The sequence below is a fragment of the Rhipicephalus microplus genome, chromosome 1, assembly GCF_043290135.1.
Source record: "Rhipicephalus microplus isolate Deutch F79 chromosome 1, USDA_Rmic, whole genome shotgun sequence".
Lineage (NCBI taxonomy): Eukaryota > Metazoa > Arthropoda > Arachnida > Ixodida > Ixodidae > Rhipicephalus > Rhipicephalus microplus.
The window spans coordinates 281876542-281901900 of record NC_134700.1 but is presented as its reverse complement, the minus strand read 5'-3'; the positions used below and the strand labels follow the sequence as shown (position 1 = coordinate 281901900).

Genomic DNA, 25359 nt, shown 5'->3' with positions numbered 1-25359 from the left:
CCGCACGAACGTGGAGTGGACGCACGAACGGACGGACAGACAGATGGACGCAGGAATCGCCGCGCGGACGGACGGACGCACGGATGGGCTGACGGACGCTTCGCCCAACTCATCATTCACTACGTGGATATGCTGTGATTTTTTGTTTCTAGGACTAGACAGAAATATTTACTTTGCTTACAAACAGCGCTTTATTAAATATACTAGGTGTCACCTCTAGCAGAACGAGAGACTAAAAAAGAGAGAGGAAGGAAAATAAGACGACGTACCTGGGCGAAAAGGAGAAGGAAATAATTAACGATAAGAAGAGTCTATGAACAGTCTAAGATGCAACCATGCTATCAAATGCGCTGCAACAATGCGCCGTTCAGTCACGCTGTCACGGCGACTATTTAACTCTGACAAACCTTCACCCCAGCTGAAGGGTAACCCTGTCTGCACACGCATATGCTGGTTGTCAAGAGAGAAATAAAAAGGCGGAGGGAAAGGAGATGGGGGTAATTTAGTAATGGCTTGACGTTTTTTTGTGACTGTGTCTCGTTCCCACGCGTGGAGAGGGAATTAAGGGAGTGTAAAATATTGATTGATCGATCGATAAAATAAATAAGAAAATAAAGAAATAAATGAATAAATAAATAATATATTAGTGGCTCTTTATTAGCGGTAGTTGACGTAATGAAGAGGAACCCGTGGTCTAGTGGCTAAAGCACTCGGCTACTTTAGCCACTAGACCATAAGTAAATGACAATTGATAAATGACAATTGTGTTTGAGGTATGGTGCAGTCAGAGGCATCGGCACAACACTGCATATGGAATAGCAGGCTTACGTCGCGCTACGCGTGACCTCTTAAGACCTTGCCCGTGCTTAGTAAGAAACAAAGGAAATGACATTATTTTCAGTTAACAAATATTCATGATTGATATGTGGGGTTTGATTGATATGTGGGGTTTAACGTCCCAAAACCACCATATGATTATGAGAGACACCGTAGTGGAGGGCTCCGGAAATTTCGACCACCTGGGCTTCTTTAACGTGCACGCAAGTCTGAGCACACGGGCCTACAGCATTTCCGCCTCCATCAGAAACGCAGCCGCCACAGCCGGGTTTTAAACCCGCGACCTGCGGGTCAGCAGCCGAGTACCTTAGACGCTAGACCACCGCGGTGGTTCTTTGGTTGATGCACGGCTGCATGCAGGGTTGATTCGTCAAGCATAAAACCCCTGCACAATGCATGCGGCGCTGAACCTAGCCGCGTGTCATTGTTTTGTCCAGGTGCGTATAATCTGACCCACCTTTCTGCCCTATTTCAAGTCGTTATCAACAGCAGCAGCGCTTTAGTGTCGAGTGTTACACAAGCGCTGCTTGGCAACGGCCTGAAGTAGTGAGTGAAAATATACGGTAGGCGCACTATAGATTGGATCCCAAGCGCGACAGGAACGTTAAAAGGTATGATTAAAATTTAACTGCCCACTTGCCATAAAAACCTACGCGCCAGAGTCGCGAGCAAATAAGGGCTTTGTCAAGCTTAATCTAAGCTTTTAGGCGGGACTATATGCATATCCTATAGTGTTTTTTTATTATTATTTTTGCTTTTTCGTCGTGTATGAATGCAACTCTGAGATCAGTGGGGGTAGCACGTGAGCAGGCTTTATTTTTTGACTGAAAAAAAAACATAAGGACTCGGAGTAGAACACCGGCGCTATAATTAGGAAGACAAGTTTAAGTGAATTTACGCAAGAGTCGGCGAATCAGATTATATCTACAAAGAAGGCACGTGCTCTCAAAGAAGCGTCATTCTTTCATCGGGTTGTCTTTGGAGATTTAAACTTTAATGAATGATTCATTTATGAAGTTTGCTCTTTGAAATCGCTAAAACACTTCCATCGTCACGAGCAAATCGATGTTAAAATGGTATCGCGATGTAGAGAGATTAGAAAACAGCGATTGTGCATGGGATTAAACAAGAAACATAATTTCATTAGAGAGACAAGTCGCGTAAGACATGACCGGTGGATATCTCAGTAGCGTAAAAATTTCATTATACGAGTTTTACATGTCACAGCCGCAATATGAATAGAAAGAAGAAGTAAGCTGCGCATTGTTAAAGCGCACCTTAATTTAAGTTCACGAGTGGTTTCCCAAGCACTCTTCATTTTTACAGATTCGGGAAGAAAACAGCGGCATTCCAGGATGTCATTATTACAAATGGTTGGATTGCGAAAACTTGCAGGCAATACATACATCACACACTTCGTAACACTGACCATTCTTGGCTTAAGACAGGCACCTGTGACTCCGCGTTCATTCTTTCATGCTCATTGTACAATTTTATCGTCATCCGAGCCCACTGCGACTGCTTTACCGAAGAACAAAGATGTACTCGTTCAAATGGGCATGCAGCACCGAAAAATAACTCGATTCTCACGCAACGGTCGCTGATCTAGTCGCTAACTGTCGTCATGCGTCAAATTGTGTGTACACGGAAAACGTGTTCTACCGAAGCGATATTTCCTCAACGCCCTTGACCAATTGTGTAAATACTCTTCTTCCATGACTTCCTTGAATTGTATTATCACCTTGTTGTTCAATTGTTACTTTTTTTAAAGTCATGACCCCTGTCTTATATGCAAAGAAATTGTGTAAAAAACGCTTTGCAACCTTGTTTCATTATGTTGTTTAGTGTGTTTCATGTATGCTCACCCTGCTTGGACTTTTTGTCCGCAGTATTCTATAAATAAATAAATAAAATATTACCGACTCTCCACAGCATATAACGCCCGAGACAATTTGACTTGACATTTCGTCTTCACGCTTTGCCGAGCCTGTGATTAAAGTGACAAGCGGCAATGCTTATCACAATACGTATCGATCGTGTTTCTGAATAGGGAACGATTCGATCATTTCACATTCAGCTTCCACGACCATCACCCGCCGCGGTGGCCTAGTGGCTTCACTGGCGGTAGGGTGCCCGCGATTTGGCTCTGTAGCCTTCACTCCAATGCAATTTTAGAAGTGTGGCAGTTTGGGCTAGTTGGTATGACATGACGATATAATCGTGTCCTTCGTGTCCTTCTTGTCTCTTTGTCATCGTTGTGTTCTCGCTCTATAACTGTCGTCCACTGCCAAGCAGCGCCCAAGTGGAGGGTAAAAGAGCGTCGCCAATTGTCTTATTTGTCCCGCGCTTGCATGCGGCAGGAGTCCCGACACGTGCGTTGCGGCCGTTCCACGCGCTTCCCGCACAGCCGCAACGCACGTGCCGGGACCCCTGCCGCACGCAAGCGGGGGACAAATAAGCCAATTGGCGACGCTCTTCAACCCTCCGCAGAGTCGCCAATTGGCTTATTTGTCCCCCGCTTGCGTGCGGCAGGGGTCCCGGCACGTGCGTTGCGGCTGTGCGGGAAGCGCGTGGAACGGCCCTAAGCCAATTGGCGACGCTCTTTCACCCTCCGCTTGGGTGCGGCAGGTGTGCCGGCACGAGCGTTGCGGCTATGCGACTAGCGCATGCATAGAACGGTAACTCGGCTGCTGGCCCGCAGGTCGCGGCAGCGATTGCCGGCCGCGGCAGCCGCATTTTCGATGGAGGCGAAAAAACTTGTGGCTCATGTGTTTAGATTTAGGTGCACGTTAAAAACCCCAGGTGGTCGAAATTTCCAAAACCCTTCACTACGGCATCTCTCATATTCATGTGGTGGTTTGGGGACGTTAAACCCCGACAGTTATTAGTACACGTAACGAGAGGCTGGAGTGACCGTGTCCAAAATATCAGCTCATTTTCTCCCCGTGAATTGTAGCCTACGAGAAAACACTGAATCAACGCCGCATTCAGCATTTATTATTAGGACTCGATTCGAAAACAAATGATCGCACACCCATATTTAAAACACCCAAGCGAGCTATACAAACAAAAGAACTCGAGAATTCGCAGTCATCGAAAAAATGCGAAACAAACAAAAGAAGCTTTATCACGAAACGAGACAAGCGCGTGTGCATGCTCGGTAGCTGGGGAACATGTTGGGACCCAGCAGGCAGAGCCTGTCCGCTGGGTCCACCGTCAGGCACTCAAAACGTCCATTCTTGTTCGCGGCAGAATACACCGGGTAGTTCACCTGCGACAGCACGAGGAAGACAGATGCTGTAACCTACGAAGTTTTGTAATGAACGGTCTAATAGCCAAGAATTACAGGAAAGGTCTTGAATATTTCCATGTCTAAAACGTCCGAACACGAGCAATGTCAGATATTTGGGGCAAATTATACGCTCTGTAGTAGTCTACCAGTAGCACATCGATGCCTCCAACAGGCATCAACGCGGATTCAACGCTAACTTCCAACTAATGATTCACTTTACGAAGCATTACAAGTAAATATAGAAAACAGGTTATTATTGTACTGTTAATCGAGCTATGCGGCACGTCGCACCTCTCTGTCTCGTTTCGCTACAGGAGTTAGTACGGACGTGTTGCAATTCTATCCTAACTACAACAGCGCACAAAACAAACGAAATGAGACGTGCGACGCACCGCATAACTCGATTAACGTTCTGTCACGTTTTGAACATTTTTAGGTGTTTTTTTATATATATCTGCTTTCTTGAATGAAAGGTGGAACATTAGTCTGTAGAAGAAACCTGTGCTTGCACTTCATCGCTTTCTCATTATGGAAAGTTTACGAGGCACAGCAGTGTATGAAAATCATACTGAACAACGACGCCAAGGGCGACCTCTTAACTTGCAACTTGAACGCATCGTCCTAGTCACTTTTCTCCAGTCCGAGTATCTCTTGCATTGCGGTATCTCGTAATTATGTACCAGCACGCCCAACTCACCACCTTATTCTGGAAATGGCCATTGTCAATGTCCAAATCGAATTTACCTTCTGCGTGCAAAACAGTGGAGATTCATAAGAGGGTAGAGGCTCTTCTCGTTGCTTCTACAAAAGTGCTAGATCTGAAGCTTGACTTGCGTTACGTCACGGTCCTTTTGACTGGAAGCAACGTTAGGGTACTTGGAAAAACTATGCCCGACATTCAAGCTCATTTATATTTGAGTACTACTAGCGCGTTTCTTCTGCAACAAACTCTCTACGCAGAAGAGACCGCGGGAGAGAAATGCTTCAAAACTCGCCTGGTACTCTCCGCATCGCTGGCCGACGGGGTACTCCCGGCAGGCGGGCGCGTCGTGCTGCACGCAGTCGAGCAGGCACTGCTGCATGCTCTGGAAGAGGCGCAGCCGCACGTTGACGCAGCTGCCCTCCGGGAAGCCCCACTCGACGCAGCTGCCGTTGGCCGGGTAGAACCAGCTCCGCTTCACGTGCTCCCGCCGGCACGACACCAGGCGCACCGGTTCGCGGCACTCGGCACGCGCGCCTTGGCCCTGCTCGGAGATGGGCACAAATAAAGTAGCCCAGATTCACCTTACATCTAGGCGGCGCATGAGCCGCACAAGGTGTTTCGCAGTAGTTCAACATTTTTAACAAGTTTATGGAAATCTGCGAGCAAGCCGCGTAGCAGGCAGCCTACGAAAATGATTTACCAAAAACGAAAACAGACGAATCTATAGATATATGAAAGTTCGAGAAATAACAACGTTTTGTTTATTTATTTTTTTCATTTGAGTTTCTTACTTTCATTGCAATGTATGTATTCTTGCATCGCTTCTACGAAGCGATGCATTTTTTTTTTCTTTTGACCCCGCCACGGTGGTTTAGTGGCTAAGGTACTCGGCTGCTGACCCGCACGTCGCGGGATCGAATCCCGGCTGCGGCGGCTGCATTTCCGATGGAGGCGGAAATGTCGTAGGCCCGTGTGCTCAGATTTGGGTGCACGTTAAAGAACTCCAGGTGGTCTAAATTTCCGGAACCATCCACTACGGCGTCTCTCATACTCATATGGTGGTTTTGGGACGTTAAACCCCACAAATCAATCAAACCGATCAAATCGCGTTCCTATGCGGAACTCTGATACTGATAAGAACATTGCCGTGTCTTTCAACCATCGCTAGAAACGCGACGCAGTAATTCAAAAAGCACGAAAGGCAACAATCGTGGCAAAAGATATTGGTTTTTCTTCCAAGCAGTCAGTATTTTTGAAGGCACACTTGTGCCCTCAAATAAAGCAACTGCTTGGTATGACAGGTACAAAGGAGAAAGAAATGAAATGGCGATTTGTATGGGGGGAAGGACGGGAAAGTGTTCGCCCGGAAAACTGAAGAGTCTGGCGTTGTTAAGATTGCGTGCAAAGCAGATCTAAAATATGCTAGAGATTATTAGCAACAAACAGCGCGTCTTATCTCTTCTTTGCTGATAATCGCACCACGTAACCTCGTTTATCCTAACTACATCTATTTTCTTGCTTTTCTGCATTTCACTGCTCAGGCTGCCCGTAATAAACAAGACCAGATAGAAGAATTTCTTACTGATTTTACATTCCAGTTTGATATTGTAATGATAACTGAGACATGGTACTATTCAGAAGATATTTTTGCCAGGTTATCAAAACGTCGTATTAAGTTGACCAAGTCATCGTGGTGGAGGTGTCATGCAGATGGTGTCAGAAAGGCTTTCATGTAACTTGGTTGCAAATCTTTCCAAAACCACATGCGACTATGAAGCGCTAAGAATACAATGTGCAAGCTATGTTCTCGCTCTTGTGTATCGACCACCTAATGGTAATAGTGAAAGTTTTTTAGCCTTCTTATACCAGCTACTATGTTATGCATATAAAGATACATTGTGCATAAACATATAGGCGGTAACTGCAATATAAATCTGCTTCAGTCGAATTCAGTTACCCAGGCTTTTGCATTACTCCCCGACTCTTCAGTTCAGCGAACGAAATAGAAGCACCCACTTGTGTGACATGCCTTACTCAAATAGCCTAGAGCAATATGAACTCTGGTACCATAGTTGCCAATTTAGGTGAATCATTTGTATATTTACATGTTTTCTAAATGAAACAACACACTTACAGCAACACGGCATGAATTTAAATCTTTTACAATTCAGGAGATAAATCGAAGAACAATTATTTATTTTCGAAATCAGCTTGGGGCCGTTGACTGGGCGCCCGTATTTAAGTGTAGCGACGCTAACAAAGCCTACAATACACTAATGCGCATGATCTAAAATATCTACACTAAAGTTGTCTTACATTATCAAAGGTAAAGACATCAAGATAGCTACGCAAGCCATGGTTATCAAATAAGTGTTTCAAGCTAATTCAAAAGCAAATCAAATTTTACAGTCACTTTGTACGCTTTAGAAGCCCGGATGATCTTTGTGTTTTAAAAAATACCGTAACTTTGTAACTAGGTTTCTTCAAGATGCGAAAAAAAGGCATACATAGAAAAATTTTTTAGTGATACACATTTCTAGGTTGATTTAGTTATGCGGGCACGTAACAAACTTCTAAATCGAGGCGAAAGCAATGAAGAGATTGAGGTAAATGAGAATTGGAAGCAGCTAAAGGGTGTTGACTTAGCAAGTCACTTCAATCAGTGCCTTAGAAGTTTATAAATTAGCACTCACAGCACAGGTGATCTCAATTTCATCGGAGCACCTAGTGTACACACGACGTTTTCCGAGCCCACTACATCTGAAGTAGGTTACTTTGCTTTCATATCTTTAAAGAGCAGTAAGGCAAGGGGCAGTGATGGTCTGCAGATTAAACCAATTAAATTTTCACTTGACTTTCTAGTGGATGCTCTCATCTACGTATTCAAAATTTGCTTGTCTACTGGTGTATTCCCGATGAAAATGCAACAAACCAAGGCAACTTCTTTGTTTAAATCAGGTTACCGAAATTATATGTCAAATTATCGGCCGATTTCACTGATCCCTGTCCTTTGAAAAGGCTTGGAATATATTTGTAAAGGAGTTGTGTAGTTTTGTAAAAAATACCAGCTATTAACTCCATACCAATCTGGGTTCCGTAAGGGCTTATTGACCAAATTGGCTTTATTAACACAGAATATTTGTATTTTTACTGGCTTTGAAGACAAAAAATTAAGATTCGGTGTATTTATTGATTTTCAAGGCATTCAACAAGATCAACAGTGTTACTTTACCAAAAAAGCTTGAACATTATGGATTCCGTGGATTACCCCGGGATCTTCTCAGATCTTATCTAATGGATAGAATATAATGCGTTTGCATCTCAGATCAATACTCAGACCCCTTAAAGCTGGAAGCCGGTGTTCTTCAAGGAAGCATACTAGGAGCCGTAGTGTCCAACATCTATATAAATTATTTAGTGAGCAATAGTAACTTACCACATACGCAGATGACACCAGCCTTTTCTTCCAGTCACGTAGTAGTGATTATTTATCCCAACAAACTAACACTGTTCTCGAAACGCTATATTTGTGGAGTGAATAGCATTTTTCACAACTTGACTCCAAGAAAAAAAAAATGTTCTTTTTGCACTCACCCAAAACCACGTAAATCGTAATTCAAACACATTCTATCGATCTGCTAGAACGAATAGACGTCGCGGCTGACTTTAAAATGCTAGACGTAATCTTTGATCAGCACTTACACATCGAATGCGTTGCAATACGTATGGCGAAAGCATGTGGTGCGTCGTGTAGGCTTCGGGACGTTCTGCCACCAAAAATACGGCTATGTTTGTGTGCTGCAATATTTATCTCTCATGCTAAATAATGCAATTTAGTATGAAGAACAACGTCACAGAAAAATGTTAATACGTTACTTATGCTACAAAAAAGCATTGTGGCATGTTGCGTGTGTCCTTATGACAGGCATACAATCCATTGTTTGTTCAATTTAATGTTCGCCCATTTCGTTGCAATTATAAGTTTAACTTCGCGATGAAGTGCAAAGAAAGTGTAAAACGAGGCCACACTAGATTTATTCATCTTTGAAACTTAAGCAAACCACATCACCAAAATTATGACATTCGAGAGCGAGAAACTTAGGCTGTCCCTTTGTCGCAAACCAATCATGGAAAAGACGCCCCGCCGCAGTGGTCTAGTGGCTAAGGTAGTACTCGGCTGCTGACCAGCAGGTCGCGGGAGCGAATCCCGGCTGCGGCGGCTGCATTTCCGATGAAGGCGGAAATGTTGCAGGCCCATGTGCTCAGATTTGGGGGCACGTCAAAAAACCCCAGGTGGTCGAAATTTCCGGAGCCCTCCACGGCGTCTCTCATAAACATATGGAAGTTCTAGGACGTTAAACCCCGCATATCAATCAATCATAGAAAAGACGGGCTACTGTATATACCGTATATCAGCACTGCTTAACCATCTTGAGGTGGAAAACATAGCAGATTTTTTGCTCCTGTCCTAGCATTTGTTTCATAATTGATGTTGAAATAAAGTAATCTGAAATCTGAGAATCCAAGTTTCAAATCGTAGTTTATTAAGCAAATTTTTTGAAAGCCCAAGAAAAACGACGACAAATCTCGACAGGTGTTCTAGACTATAGTTATTGGCAAACAAAAGGCCTACCAGAAACAGCGCATGCGCGAGTACGAAAAACTAAGGTTCGCCGTAACAAAGCACACCAAATACGACCACCGTTTAAGCGCGGGATAGGAGCCACGTCATTCTTGACAGGTTTGGCCGACACGATAGACACGCCAGAGCAAGATTAGCAGTGCCTGCTCCAAAACACACCGCTGTCGCAATATACGTAGACTAAGTAACAACTAAAGGGACTGAAAAATGGCTCGATGACTGGCAACATATCATACAATTTCAACCATGGGCTGGCGCAGGATTACTCATAGAAAGGAAGGGAGCAAGGGGGGGGGGGGGGCAAGTCAGACAGCGACGCCACCCTCTGATGTTCGAATCGAATTTGAAAAAAAAAAACACAGCAGATGCATAAGTGAATATGCAGTGATAAAGCGTTTTCCAAAAAAGCCTGTCCTTGGTCCCTGGGTTTTCGCGGGCAAAAATTGGAAGTAAACAGCTCTTTCTACGCATCATCAGTGGTATTTGTTCGTCATTATCGTGAAGAATGCACATGACCATAACCTTGCACAAGTACTGACATGACTTTGGCATGACATAACACGTGACTTGGCGTGGTACTGACATGGCATGTTTCTATGGCAGGGGTGGCGCAAGGATATTTCGCTGGGGGAGGAGCGGTCACCTTACGACAAGCGAGTTCCTCAAGGAGGGGGGGAGAGAGGCTGAGAACATAGACGTTGTTTTGACAATGCTTGCTTTGGCGGGGGGGGGGGGGGGCAAAGGGGAGCCGGAGGAAAGTAAATTGGGGAGGGGTGGAGGGGTTCCAGCAACCTTCCCAAATCACGTCTTGAATGCAGCCTAAAACGCAGAAATCATTGTCGATTCTCTGGACAGCAATTCGCTGATCGTTTTTTACGTGAACACCGTGCGAATGACAGTACGCTGGCACCTTGTGGCTAGTATATGTCACGAGTTTCAGTATTCCCGTGAGGTCAGACTATAGTGATGACACATCACTGCGAAGCCACCCCCTCGATGCCGAAAGCGAAATTGCTGGTTTAAGGTTAGCTGTATTAATAATATTCAATGCCCACAATATATTCAATGCATTTCCAAACACGAATCTCTTTTAGGGCTCTCGACACTCGTCCTTTTTTTGTATTTATTTAGAGCAACGATCCCAAAATATTTGTAATTCGAGTCAGTGCTCCTTTGAGAACGGTAAAAGCACACTAGACAATGAATACGCACACACGCACGCACACTAGTGGTATTACCGTTCTTAAAGATGGACTACCAACGTGGCCAGATTGCCACCTTGGTGAACTTGCACTTCGAACAATGACTGGATAGCTAAGACTATATGTCAACGAGGCAACACCGCCACTTCCCTTACTTTACGCGTGCGCACGTCTATTGTTCCAACAAGAAGCCAGACTCTAAGCTGTGCGTGTCCTCACCTGGCAGGCGGCGCGGCAGTGGCCCAGAGAGCGGAAGCGGTTGGTACCCTCCAGGCAGCCAGGCGGCGGCACGCTAACCGGCGTCAAGCAGTGTCGGCCGTCGAAGAAGAAAGACGGCCACCGACTCGCGTTCACGGGGCACAGCGTCATCTGGACGGGCTCCAGGCAGCGGTGCTCAATCTGCTGCTGCACGAGCGCCATTATCAGCTGTATAGCCAGCCTATCACATTGTATGTACATTTTTAAATGCAAGAAAACAAGAACACACATCACTGCATAGGGGTGCTGTTGGGGCTATGTGTCTATTTGATAAAGGATTAAAAATGGTCAAGCAACTAAGGTTGCACGGTGGGCTTGTTGGTTATTCATGTTGTTCGAGGTATAGCGCATCCAGGACGGGACAGAGAAGAAGACACAAAAGAGCCGTGTATGTGTTCTGTGTCTTCTTCTCTGTCCCGTCCTGGATGCGCTATACCTCGAACAACATGGTCAAGCAAGTCACTCGCGATCTGCAATAATCATACGAAGTTACTCTGGACTAATGTGTGCTTCATGCTGAGAGAAAAGCCATGAAGCGATTTAGTAACCAAGCAGTTGTATATAAGTCAGACGTAAACTGTTTTACGTGAGTCAGATGTTATCAGTATGTTATGAATGCTAAGGTAGCACGTCATATAGTGATTGTATAATTCTGTCACTTGTCTGCACATTTACGTATCTCATAGCTCCATAGATCGATACTAGCGTTCTGCCGAGAATACAGGCTCCGTGCAATGTTCGCTACTATCCAGTTACTGCAGGTCAGGTAGTGTTGTTACGCATATTCTTAAGTACAATACTGTTGGACAAAGATTTGTGAATGTATACGCATGAGTTGGAGGGAAATCATTAATTGTGTCCCAGCTTACGTCAGGTAAGTTCGCGAAGGAAGAAAAAGAGTGGTTCCCCATACAGACGACGTCCGCTCTTTCATAGATCCCCTTCTCCCAATAACAATTTCGTTCTCCCATAAATAACGTGGCTAAGTAGAGATAAAAAAATGAAAATGTCATAGCCTGAACATCCATGCCCAAAAACGTGATCAATGCACTGAAAAGTGTCAAAAAGAAGACGGAGGACCTGAGTCGCCGGTGTTATTCCGCCAATATTATTAACTTGAGGCCTTGTCAACCCTGCGCAAGTATAGATCTTTCCAAGCTGGTAAATGATGATACATGCTGTGCTGACGTTGCATTGCACTGAGGCTTCGTAATATGAGAGACCTGCACGTTCCAGCAGTATACATGCGACACTCGACAAGCTGTTGTACGAAGGGATATGAGCCCGAACAGGCTGCAGAAAACTATGAAGTTATGGTCAAGGTCCGGGCAAGCCTGTTAAAAGTCCAGTAGTATTGGCCATACTGCCGGACATACTGCCCTACTCATTGAGGCAGTGAAGCGTCCGCCGCGTGTGATGAAAGCTGCGCGAAAGGGCTTTGTGAGTCACAACAACAACGTCAAGGTTTGAGGTTTTACTTGCCAAAACGACGTTTGATTACGAGACAAGCCTCAATGAAGGGCACCAAAAATTTCGGCCAACTGTCCTTCTAACGTGCACTGACAGTTCCCAGTGCATGGGTTCTCGGCATTCCACCTTCACCGATATGCAGCCGCCGCAGCCGATATCAAAACCACGACTTTCGGAGCAGCAGCCGAACACCGTCAGCTCCTGCACCACCAAGGCGGACATTTATGCGGGGTTATGTAGTCGATTACACCCGAAGAGAATACGTAGGCTCCACCCTTGCAGAACCGTGTCACGCCCTGCCTCCTCTGCAAGGAAACTGTGCTATAGCTGCTTTCTGTCTGAAACGCAAGAACTTTCCCAAGGCTAATGCAAACAATGCACGTTGGAAAATCAAAGCTCGTCGTTCGTGTCTTGCACCTGAGAAGCGGGGACTGCTGGGCGAGTTGGCAACTTACCCAAACGATGGTGCGCAAAAAATGAAGCACAAAAGGGGAAAAAATGGCAGTGGCTTAGCTCAGCTATGCCAGGATATACTTAGCGTTAGCAAAGATTCAGCTGATTATTCTTAGCTTTCCGGAGTGTCTAGGATCAGCTTCATTATCATGCTTACTGCTGCTGCAATGACACACGTATATTTATTTTGCCGGGCAACTACTTCGGGATTCGATGAGTTAAGCTTCTCCGCTCTACTGCACCGTTGAGCAGCATTTGCACTCTCCTTCTCCATGGCTATACCACAGTGGCAAACGCTAAGGTCCCTAGATGAAACATAGCAAATGCCAGTCAGAGGCGCTATCAAGTGGCTCCAGCGCAGTGTCAGATGGCGACTGCACAGGGAAGGCGCGCGCGTCGGCGTCCATATGTCTACCAAGGCTATGACGGCACTCCTCTGGAAAGCGCACACCAGCGGCGGCGAGTCGCGCGCAGCCGCGGCTGAGTGCGAGGGAGGTGCCGGTTCCGGTGCGCGACACCACTGATCGTCTGCGCAGCGCATCGAATTGCGCGCACACCGGCGGCGAGCCGCGCGCGGCGGCGGCGGAGCATCCTTTCACATGCACAGACCAGTGGCACGCGAAATTTGCTCAGCGAGGCCAGTGTAGGTAACGCTACAAGAACCTAAACATAGCACACAAATATACGTCGAGGGTATACAAGATGATTGGTTAAGCGCCGGCCTCAAATTCTCGGACAATCTGTCGGGCGGGACATTCGACTTATCGACTGAAGAAACAACATATGAAGTGTAAGGCACGTCCACCTAGGTTGAACAGTGTATGCGGTTCTCAGCGTCTGACCTGGTGGTCGAAGGTTCGATGGCGGCCGGAACGGTCGCATTTCGATGAAGGCGGAATGTTCGAGGCACGTGTATACGTAAGTGCCCGCAAAGGGACGCAAGATGGTCTACGTTTCCGGGGCCTTCCACAGCATGCTTCATCATCGTCCTTAGACGCAAAATCAGGCATGATTTGGATTTTAAGGTGTTACGATGACAACGGAGAAAAGGAAGAGTCTACATGACTCATGCATCGGGCGCTCCATGTGTGTGTGTGTGTGTGTGTGTGTGCATGACTCTCTCTCTCTCTCTCTTGCACGGAGACGCTTTTGTCAGTCGTCAGGTGGCGTCTTACCTACACGCCCAGTCTGCTTTTCTTGCACGAAAATCAACGACACGAACGTTTACTCATATGCGTATACACACGCGCCCTTATTTTGTTTGATTATTCGGGTTTCACGAACAAAAAACTGTCAGCAGATGTTGACGCTCGCCGAATCACGACGCTTCGGAAGATTCGTGTTTGTTTGACGTGTTCTGCTGAGATTATGCACGCAGGCCACGAATAGTATAAAGTTTTGTGCGGGCTTGACGCAAGCGCCAGAGATGACCCTGGAAGGTTGATTCGATCACTGATGTAAACAGAAGACGACGCATTCGATCGGCCCGGCATCAGATTACCGATGGCCGACGACAGTGCACTGGGCGTATAGCTGCACTTTGACTTTTTGTTTCATGCACACGACATCGTCAAAAGTTTTCATCTGTACCAGCTTGCATTCTGCGTACTTCACCGTCACAGTCGTGCGACAGTATGACAGAATCAGCTGTCCTAAGTATGCAAAAACATTTCTTAACATGAAAACGAGAAAACGTATTTAGATAGAGCAGCGAATTGTGTTTGAATGGGGACTGTGGCGGCAGTGGGGGGGTTCTTATTTCTTATTGGGTTAAAACAGGTTATAATTGACGGGAAGGAGTGGGAGGAAGAGCTCTCTCTCTCTCTATCTCTCTCTGTAGTTTGGTTTATATGGTTTGGCCTATTTCATTTAAGGCAAAAACTTCACGAATCGCCTTGGGGGACACAACTAAAGGCTGAGCAATCACCTGACTAGGTCGTGCCAACCTGGCAGCAAAGCTTTATTGTGCGATATTCGGAGGGGAAAAGGGGGTGTTCTTCAAACAAGCAACCACAGCGATCGGCAATCGCAGTCCATTCGGTGGACTCCTACAGGATACCAACCCTCACGTTAGAGACACAAATCCCCCATTTCAGGACGGACTTGAGACCAACCGTGCCGTTGCCGCCGAAGCTGCTGTCATCCTCGCCGGCCGCATACTGCGTGAAGGCGGCGATGTCTACGGGCTCGCCAGTCTCCGCAACGGCGGCTGGCAGCACGGCTGCAGGGCGCGGCAAAGGCGCCGCCGACTCGACAGGTGGTGCCCGATCCATTGCCGGATCCGCACGTAGCGGTGCGGCGGCGGCGGCTGGCGGCATCGACAGGTAATCCTCCTCCTGCGTCCCCGTGCTCGCCGTCTCGGCCGTGATCGCCGGTCTCCCGTAAATGTGGACCAGGTTCATCGCCAACGCGCATCCCAGCACGGCCACGGCAGAGACCAAGAACACGATAACCTGCCCGCCGAACCGCAGATAGTTGGGCTTTAGCATTACCGAAAGCAGTAAATCAAGTAGCAGCTGCAATATATTAGAGCCGTACATTGTTAGGTATACAAGTACAGTAGCATTGATGGCGAGTTTTGCTATAACGTATGCACTAATGTAATCGTTGTATAGTCCTCCTCATGGAAGTGGTAAGTTCACGTAAGGCCACTGTGGTTCATTGAACCTCATATATATGTCGTAACGCGCACCTGCTCCTTGATCGTCACGACAATTACAGGCAAAAGGTGTACCACGGTATTTCCCTCAGGCGTAAACTTTGAAACTTATACGAACTAGTTCGTACTTCCATAAAAGTAAATGTTGGTATTGAATAAGTCATTTAGAAAAGCAGTTTCCACCCCCCCCCCCCCAATGGTGAAACAATGAGTGCGATATGAGCAAATTGTAATGTTATCACGAAATAAGATTCACAGCCAACTCTTTTGGATCCTATATCGCTTAACTCTACAGAACACCGGTAAAAGAAAAATACGGCTGCTCTGAAGAGAGAAGCAAGTGGTTTTTGTGCTGTCTGTCGTCTCGGCGCGAATAAGTCAACAGTTTACCAAGGTTCGCTGAGATAACCCGCGTGCTAGCGCTAGCGACCGCGCCATGATCAAAGTTCACAGTTGCTGCTAAAACGACGCAGTCCCACGCCCCCATCCCCCCCCCCCCCCCCTCGTTCCTCGTTTCTCATGCTCCTTCGCCCAACATAAAAAGGGTGGGACGTTTCCTCTCCGCTTCAGGAGCAATCGATGGCAGGCAGCTTGGCCTCACACGCAAGTTGATATTCGCCCACCGCGCGACGGATATGCCCGGCTAGTTTCATGTTCAGCCGCGTTCATCGCCAGTGCTCGCACGCTTGTACTGGTGGGTAGGACGTATGATTCGCGGGGCGATGTTATCAAATAACTCTTTGTACAACAATATGACTGCGACGGCAAAAACCCGTCGAGGGTATCCGTACGGTTCCTGTCGCAATAAAATGTCGCCAATGGCACATTCCAGGCAAGCGAACAGGAACACAAGAAGCAAGCCAGGACATGTCCCGACTTTCTTGTGTCCGTGTTGGCACGCACTGTCTTTTAGGAGGAATACGTACCAACTAGCTGAGCTATATTATTCTAAACCTTGGTCGACAAATTGCATCGCTGGATACCGAAGCGCTTGGTCAAATCATCCGGGCACGCCGGCGTACCGGGCGATATGCACTGGAGCGATTTTTCGAAGATGCCGTGGGGAATGTGCAAGTCACGAAAATCTGTTGCAGCAGTTTCGTGACACCACGCAGACAGCCTACTGAAGTCTGCACGCTACAGCAGGCCATGCTGGTAAAAAAAAAATCACAACATATCCACGGAGTGAATGATGATGAGTGGGGTGAAGCGCTGGATGGTTTCGTCGCTAAACCGAGCACCATCCTCGAATATCGCCCACTACATCATTAAAGACGTGGCGAACACCGTACATATGAAATGCGAAGCATTTCTTGGCGAACTTCGGCGACTTTGGGCGTATCTATCTGTTTATCTATCTATCTATCTATCTATCTATCTATCTATCTATCTATATATCTATCTATCTATCTATCTGTCTGTCTGTCTATTTATCTATCTATCTATATATCTATCTATCTATCTATCTATCTATTTATCTATGTCACCGCCTACGACTTTTAGCTCTCCTGCCCGTCTCGATAATGGTATCGATACTCAACTTGGTATGGCATGACATAACTGTATAAAGAACATATTTGACTAGTCATAACATGAAAATCATGAGATGTATGTTATGAATGTCGTGATTTACATTTCATGGTCCTGCAGCTCTTGCGGTGGTTTCGTTCACATAGCATGTTGCTAAACTTGTATGGTATGCCATGATTGCATGGCGAACACGAACGGCAGACTCTAACATGAAAATCATGACATGCGTGCCATGTAACAACATGACTACATGACATGCTCATGATGCGCTCGCGGCCGTTTCGCTAGCGTCACGTATACCAAACTCTGTATTATGTGACGCGAACGGACGAAATAGGTAAATGACGCATCCAAACAAGATAATCACGACATGCGTGTCATGTAACCACATGACCACATGCCACGCTCATAATGCGCTGGCGGCCGTTTCGCTATCTTCACATATGCCAAATTTGGTAATACGTGACGCCAATGGATGACGAAGGTATGTGACTGGTGCAAACATTATAATCATGAGACGCGTGTCATGTGAGAACATGACTACATGACACAGTCAACGCGCCATACATTTCGACGTGACGTGGTGCGCGTGCTCGCTGGCGTTCATTTCTTCGCGTCACGCCGGCGTTGCCACGCCAGGCGCCGATCCTGCCATATACTCGCAGGCGCGCGCCGTGCTGCGTTGATTTGACGAATGCGCGTTTCAGCGCGTCCGGCGTCCCTCCGTCACGAAAGAAAACACAGTGTTGTCTGGGTCGCATTTCGCGCCGGTTGCCGCTACATAAGAACATGAAAAGATACCACGCTCATAGCGTGCTCGCGGCCGTTTCGCTAGCTCCACATATACTAAATTTGGTACCACGTGACGTGAATAGATGACGAGGGTAGACGACACATCCAAACATGATAATCATGACACGGAAGTCATGTACGGCATCATTTACCTGCACCTAGTAACGTTGTGCTGATTTTATAGTGACATAACAACGTTTCTAATTCGTGCTTCGCAAATCATTGATTCCCACTGTACGTGAGATCTGCCAATATTTTATACGATAAACTTTATTATTCGTAAGGGGTACCTATACGTCGCTTCCGTTCCCCCTGTCTTATAACGGCTTTATGGTCGGTGAAGTGGTGGATCGGTGATGAAGCGTAATGGGATGTTTGCAAGAACGAAGTAGTGGGCAGTTTGCAAAGGCGGAACTGTAGGCGGTCACGTACAAATAAAGGATGGACACAGTGGGACAATCTATGGCTCTTTAAAAGTACACGACCATCTTGCATTTCATATTGGCTGCTTCTCAACAGTATTTGCTTTATAGTCGGCGAAGTGGTGGATTGGTGTTGGGGCGTAGCGGCATGTTTACGAGGACGAAGTAGTGGGCAGTTGGCAAAGGTGGAACTATATGCGGTCACCTACATACACACGAGGGATGGACAGACCCACGCCTTTAGGAGCTTCGCCCCTAAAACAGTCGACAAGCATTCGACCCTTCAGCCCTCTATTGGACAAAAAGAGGGAGAACACGTCCACGCCACTCGTATTCCCACCATTTGTCACCGGCACGACTAAATATGAAGAAGGGAACACGCGGGCGCCAAACACCTCATAATATCATACACGAAACACCGAGCCCATGCGGCAAGTCATTGACAAAGTACCTCATGTCGCGAAAGGTAAAATGCGACAGAATTAAGTAAGTATGCTGCTCAGATGCAAAAGCATAAACTAAATTTAAAAGCGACCTTCTGGACAGACATTTCAGACTTATTTGCAGGGCGTGTTATTGGCTATGGCTCCAAATTTTGTCGGCTCTGTTGCGCTAACCGCAGGTTGTCCACGTTCACAAAGTAAAATGGCTGTTTTTTTTTTTTTATTTCTGACGTACTATGTATATAGCAGCAATGGAGGAAGCTTCGCACGGTTGTTATAGAGCCGATAGCTGAACTAAAATGGTAGAAACATGTATACAACTCGCAAAATCTCTTCCACATTCGCATACTGAGACGCCTCTAAAGCGAAGTCATCACCATCAGCTTGCGACTTCTACAGCGCTTATAACGTGGTTCTGCACTGCCTCCGGGATCGGAGGCATATTGCAGGCTTTTCTGCGCATCATCTCGTTTGGCACTGCCTGCATGATTGGACTACCTTACGTCATTTAAACGACAACTTATGTGTCGTCATAAAACTAGGAGTTCGATGAAAACTCGTCTGGTCGGGGAAAGTCACGGTCAAAAGGTAAAAGAAAGACGTCGGCCAAAAAACACTTAGAAAAAAAGCAGCTGTTTCGGCTTCCTTCTGGTGCCCTTGAGTCATACTGAAATCTAGATGACGTCACAAATTTCGGTGAATTGTGACGTCATATCATGATGGTCTGGATCGTTCTTGCCGAAAAACAATTTTCGCGTTTGATGAGACGTTTAAGGCCAAACCTCATAAGCGCGAAAATGCACGCGACAGCGACAAGCGACGCGACGTAGATCGGCTTCGCGCGATCAGTCGCTAGCGCAGGCAAACCTCATTCACGCGACGGCTTCGGCGAGCGAATTCCACTGTTGCTGGCATGAGGCCGTCTACTCGCACCAAGAAAACCGCGTAGCGAGCGGTATGCAATTTAAAAATAAGATATATTGTTGTGTAATGAAACGGAAAGTGTTTATTATTGCCTTGCAGCACTTTTTTATATGCACATGCGTAATAAACATTGCGTTATTTCTTGTTGCGCATACGTGACTCGGGCAGGGTCACGTGCACCTATGTAGTCTTTGTCTTTTCCGGTTTTTCGCTATTGGCTGCTTGAGCCCAGCACTTCCGGGCGATGAGCGACGGTTTCCAAATCTGGAGAACCGAGCGATCGCGCGAAAACGAGCACGCGACACGTCGCGCGAACGCCCTGTTTCGTCGCTCATAGCATCGCTCGTCGCTGTCGCGTGCATTTTCGCGCTTATGAGGTTTGGCCCTTAACGTAAATAATTTTCGTGATAAGAACCAGAGCGAACTTCTTCGCGATTCTCACCTTCTTGTTTATCAGGTGGACGCCGACGGCGGACGTGGCGGGCGAGCTTTGCATTCGGACGCGCCTGGGAGAGTCTTCTTTCGATATCAGGTGCTGCTGCTCCATGACGCGATATCACTTGTCGACTGTTCGCGACGACGTGTACACTGCGCAAGAACACTGCAGAATCTGACCGCAGCAACGGCTGTAGGCGGCTCGACAAGTGCGCGCTCGTGCTTCGACCATGAAACAGCTCGCGCCGGCGTGTGCATGCTTGCGCGACCATGCTTCTTCGTCTTTACGACGTGCAAGAGTGCGTCTCACCGTAAAAATCAAGAATAAATGACGCGAATAACTGCGCAATTCAAAAGTGTTTTTTGCAGCTTGAAAGCGGCCAGACTGTGTAAGTGTACGCGCCATGAACCCTCCAGGCTACCCGCTCCGGACGTGCTTCACCTCCACGTTCACAAACGCTCCTCGACTCAACCAGACTAAACTTTCACCCTTCACTTGACAGAGTTGAGCACTGCGCCGCTGCTCGGCTGAAAATGGCGCTGCGCTACTCAAGAATATCAGCAAATTATCACTGATATGCAGTGACTTGCCCTGCCTAGAGATGGCGCTCCCAACGGCTTCTCTACGGTAGTTCTCTACTGTTTGAGGCAAGGACGGGAGTACTGCGAACCAAGACATATAGGGTCAAATACGAACGGGTAGACACAGTGTGCAGTGCGTGTGGAGAGGAAGAAGAAACTGCCGAGCACTTGATAATGTTCTGTAGAGGGCTTCACCCTATAGTTCAGGATGATGGCGCAGAGTTTTTCAAAGCACTGGGGTTTAGGGACCGGGAGGGCAAAATAGACTTTAAGCAAGTAGACTTAACTAGAAGGAGGTTATCTGATTGGTGGCTAAAGTCAAGGCACGATTGAAAATTAAACTCTTCACTGCAAAGTACGAATCCTCAAACTCACTTTTTAAGGAAAAAAAATAAATATAGTTTTTGGTTCATTAAGTAGTACGGCTTGGTGGCGCTATCCGCCGCCCGATCTAAAGGGTACAGCCATATCCATCCATCCATCCATCCATCAATTGAATGTGGAGCGTTGAGTGAAGGGGCGTTCTTGAATACGGGGGTCAGGGTGGAATTCTGAGCTGCTCTTCGTGGCATGCATGCCTGGCTGTTGCGCGTGGCAGTGCAGCTACAGATCAGAGAAATGGCTTAGATTATTTTGCAACCACAGAGTAAAAAATAAAATTCCGTGTGCAGGAAGCAGCCTGCCATCGCTTCTCGACGAAGCCCTAAACTATGCCGCCAGCAAAATCAAAGCGCACACGCCCTCCAGTTCCTATCATATACACCTATATAATGCGGCTGCTTTAAGACAAGTCAATTAACAATCGCTCAAAAATATCTTGGCAGCAACCATGAGGCAAATAGCCACGCACATGGAAGCAAGGTTGCGCATCTGGCATACGTGGATGCTCATAAGGAAGAACCATGCGCTTTCCGTAATCTCGCTTTCATCTGATGAACTTTACATGCTGAGATCTGAGTGAACCCGATGCCCTTTTGTACCAACGCCGATGTGAAAATTCGTATGTTACCCAAACGCATGCAGAGTGGAATCAATGCGCGTACCTGAATTGCGTCCCGACGAATTGACGAGATATTGTATTCCATTACACCTGCGACGTTCCTCAAATCTCCTATAAAAAAGCTGACTGTTCCATTATGTAAACTGCCACATTCTTGTATGTCACCACACTCAACAAACGAAATTTCAGTGTTAACTTTATGCTGTTAACATTATAGGCACTTAACACGCCTCCATGTTACGGATAGACGAAGCGGAGAGGGGTGAACAATTTTGTGACCGCGAGAAATTTGGCAGTTCTTGGGTAGTCCAGAAAACCTTATTCTTTTATGGCACCCAAAGTTACTGATGTTGATGTTTATCGCGTCAAATTGTACAGCTAGGAGTTATCTTTCAAACACGCTCCGTTTGACACCAGAAATTTAATAACGATAGTACGAAAAAAATCATCAAATGGAAAACATTGTAAACATGAACAAGAAAATTTCATAGAACCATCAACACTGCTGTGAACAGGCTAAGCATAAAAATAAATGGAAATGTAAATGTTAAGCACTAGGAGCACACACAATTATTCTGTAAATATAAGAGCTGTAAATACAAAAGTTTTTGTGTACATAAAATAACATTACACGTAGTGTATTTCACGATGCGGTAAAACAAAGGTTTGCTACGCATGTTTCACAGAAAACACTTGCTTTCTGTTCAACTTTTCTTCGTTCATAGCATAATTTACAGTTCCTGATATATATATATATATATATATATATATATATATATATATATATATATATATATATATATATATATATATATATATATATATATATATATATATATATATATATATATATATATATATATATATATACACACATCTGCGTGTGTGACGTACGTAGGTATTTATTACTGAAGGTAGAGGCTGAGGAAGAAGAAGTCAGAGTAGAATATGCAAAAGCTACCTTTGAATGCCGCTAACGCGATCATAATCACGGATTTCCTGTCAGTATGTACGTCGATTACGGCGTCAACAAAATCGATGGCTTTAAAGACGCTCCTTATGCTAGTTCCTCCTCAGCTGCAGCTACTGAAATTAGTATGGGTACCCGGTCATTGCGGCTTAGAAGTAAATGAAATCACCGACTCTCTAGCACGAGCAGCATTGGAAGGGCCAGTACTATCAGTCCTTCCCGAAGTGGCCACTGTAACTGCGACAAGATACAGAAAGCTTGCGCTCAGTGCAGACGCTATGGAAGCAGTATTGTCAACACCAGAATTTACTCACTTAAGATTTCCATGGAAAATTGATTGGTGTCCTACAAGACAGTTGGAAACCATAATAACCAGATTTTGATGTCGTGTCCCCCCGTTAAATTTCTATTCACATAGGGCTGGTCTGGCGATATCACCACAATGCAACTTTTGTTCAGAATTGGAAACAATGGAGCACAATTTTTTTATCATGTCGCCGATACAAATTGCTCAGGAAAACATTTTTAGTCCTCCCATTCGCTAGCCTGGGGCTGAATTTCACTATAGAAAACATACTTTCCTTCGGTGCTTACGATCTGGGCTTCAGCCACGAGAACGTTTTCTACGCAGTTTGCAAGTACCCTAATGAAAGTAAAAGAATTAAGCTTTTAATTGCGTGATTATTATTCGTGCAAAAAAAATTCCAACGAACACAAGAGCATTGTTTAACCATGCTGATTCCTAATCAAGGTAATGAATAATTGTCTTATCTGAACGAGTGACAAGCAACTATTGCAATCCTTTCATTCTGCCTAGGGTGTCTTTTCTTTTTTCTTTCTTTTTTCTGGTGGGTGGTTTTGATATTGGAAAAAAAAATCTTACTTAATTAAGTCATCGATTCTTGGCCAATCCTCCTGAGTGTGTACGAGCCATGTCTGTGGAATCATCATCATCATCATCATCATAAACATGGCGTATGAGCCAGGCCACGTCTGCCATTCATCATAGCATCACACGAGTCGACAGGATGAAGACCTGGCGGCCACTTCATACCCGGCCACCATCTTCGAACGTCTCAGCAAGACGCAGTGACCGAACGTGGACCACGAAAGTACATCCCAACACTACACCAAGACCAGCATCATGACAGCACCATCAGACGACTTTGACATCCCCAAGTACACCGGATCAGCGAACGACGGACCCGTACAGGAGTTGTTCAACCTTTTCGATTTCCACGCCGCCGCTGCATCCTGGTCGGAACGGGAGATGATCATAAACTTCACTGACTACATCTCAGGTGAGGCATTCAAGTTTTACCTCACCCACATCTTCGAGAACGATGAGTCTTGGAAAAAGATCAAAGAAGAAATGATCAGCCGTTTCAAGGAATACAATGAATACCTGTCCATACCTCATCAGTTGAAGGCTTTTCAACTCAACCATCACAGTTACGCGAAGTCTTCCCGCAGTAAGCGTATTTCCCAAACAAGACTTGAGAGTAAATATTCCACAATTGTACCATCATATGACTCGTCCGAATACACTTCACGCATTACAACACCATTTAGGAACTTGCACGTCGCAGCAGAGAAGGTAATGCCACCGTAGGCCGATAGGAATGTGGACCATTTTGCAAAAAAAAAAAAACTGAACTTACGGTTGGATTTTTCGCGGGCGATCAAATCGCCATTTCCAATGTGTTTACGGCACCATAACACTCCAGGTATTACTGAACAGCCCGAATCACTTGATTCTTCGTGTCACACACATGGCCCACACGACTTCGGACACGTGACGGCATTTACGTATGGCGAGTTAGTAAATCCGCACGAAACCAAATCAAACAACGAATGTTCACAGAAATCTCATTTGTTCAAAGTATTCAGCTCAGCAGTTCCACAAAAACAGAAGCATTCAAAATCAGCATCTTGTGAAGAAAAGTGTTCTGCAGAAGCGTCGAGTGTTCATCAATCACAAGATCGAAGCGACATGAATCCAGTATACAACCTCACTGCCTATAATGAAAACAAAACCGCAGGTGCGACTTCTGATGACATAAGTACTCTTCAGGCAACCACCAACAATGAACGGTTTATAAATACAGAAGATTCAAGTGCGCCAAACCCGCCACATTGTCTTGCGCCGGAAACAGTTGCATTGGTTGGCGTCGTAGAAACCTGCGGAGGACTCTGAGAATCCTGGCGCACCACGATCAATGTCACACCACAAGCAAGTTGACGGAACCAAGAAACTACAACGTCAACGTATACTTTAACATTGTCAACGACGAAACAAAACTTCGTCGAGTGCACTCTTAAGGCTTAAATAACATTGCAAAAAGGCCCATCGTCGTGGATACATTCTCCACCAAAGATCAAGAATGTGCCTTCAATCAAAACGTCTGCGACATCGCCATAGAAAAATCTCCAAAAGCCACAAAAGCACCCTTTGTACTCGGCAGAAACACAGGCAGAGCCCAATCAACCTCGATCAACGTGCACACAAGCTGCCTGCACGACCTGTGCCACGACGAAGAATTAGATGCCTACGATATCCGAACTGTCGATTCTGCAAGGTGTTCGAACCTCGTTTGTTCTTCACAAGAATGCCGGCTGCGATTTCCGCTATCTCCACGTCCAAAGCATTCTTGTGTTATCCAGGACGCAACCATCAGCCTCACCCGCCAGATCTCTTATTCATATCACCGGACTGCTGCACTCTCCCCTCAAGTCTTAGCGACG

The 25359-nt window shown here is 46.0% G+C and overlaps 1 protein-coding gene across 1 annotated transcript; it reads right to left on the bottom strand.

Moving 5' to 3' along the window:
* Positions 1 to 3812: 3812 nt before the first annotated feature.
* On the bottom strand, positions 3813 to 20423 carry LOC142769958 (uncharacterized). Its single transcript, XM_075872665.1, has 5 exons — positions 20070 to 20423; positions 14972 to 15310; positions 10896 to 11081; positions 5125 to 5373; positions 3813 to 4108 (listed from the first exon to the last, which is right to left on the bottom strand). Exons 1-5 carry the CDS (start codon positions 20172 to 20174, stop codon positions 3965 to 3967), a joined length of 1023 nt encoding a protein of 340 aa, XP_075728780.1. The 5' UTR covers positions 20175 to 20423; the 3' UTR covers positions 3813 to 3964.
* Between the last annotated feature and the right edge of the window lie 4936 nt (positions 20424 to 25359).

Bases quoted from the DNA above. Each gene is read 5' to 3' on its own strand.
- LOC142769958 (XM_075872665.1), bottom strand. From the start codon at position 20,174: ATGGAGCAGCAGCACCTGATATCGAAAGAAGACTCTCCCAGGCGCGTC. The intron at 15,311-20,069 runs GTGAGAATCGCG...TTCGGCGGGCAG, and splicing joins TCCACCTGATAAACAAGAAG to GTTATCGTGTTCTTGGTCTC. The intron at 11,082-14,971 runs GTTGGTCTCAAG...GCGCTCGTGCAG, and splicing joins GCTTCGGCGGCAACGGCACG to CAGCAGATTGAGCACCGCTG.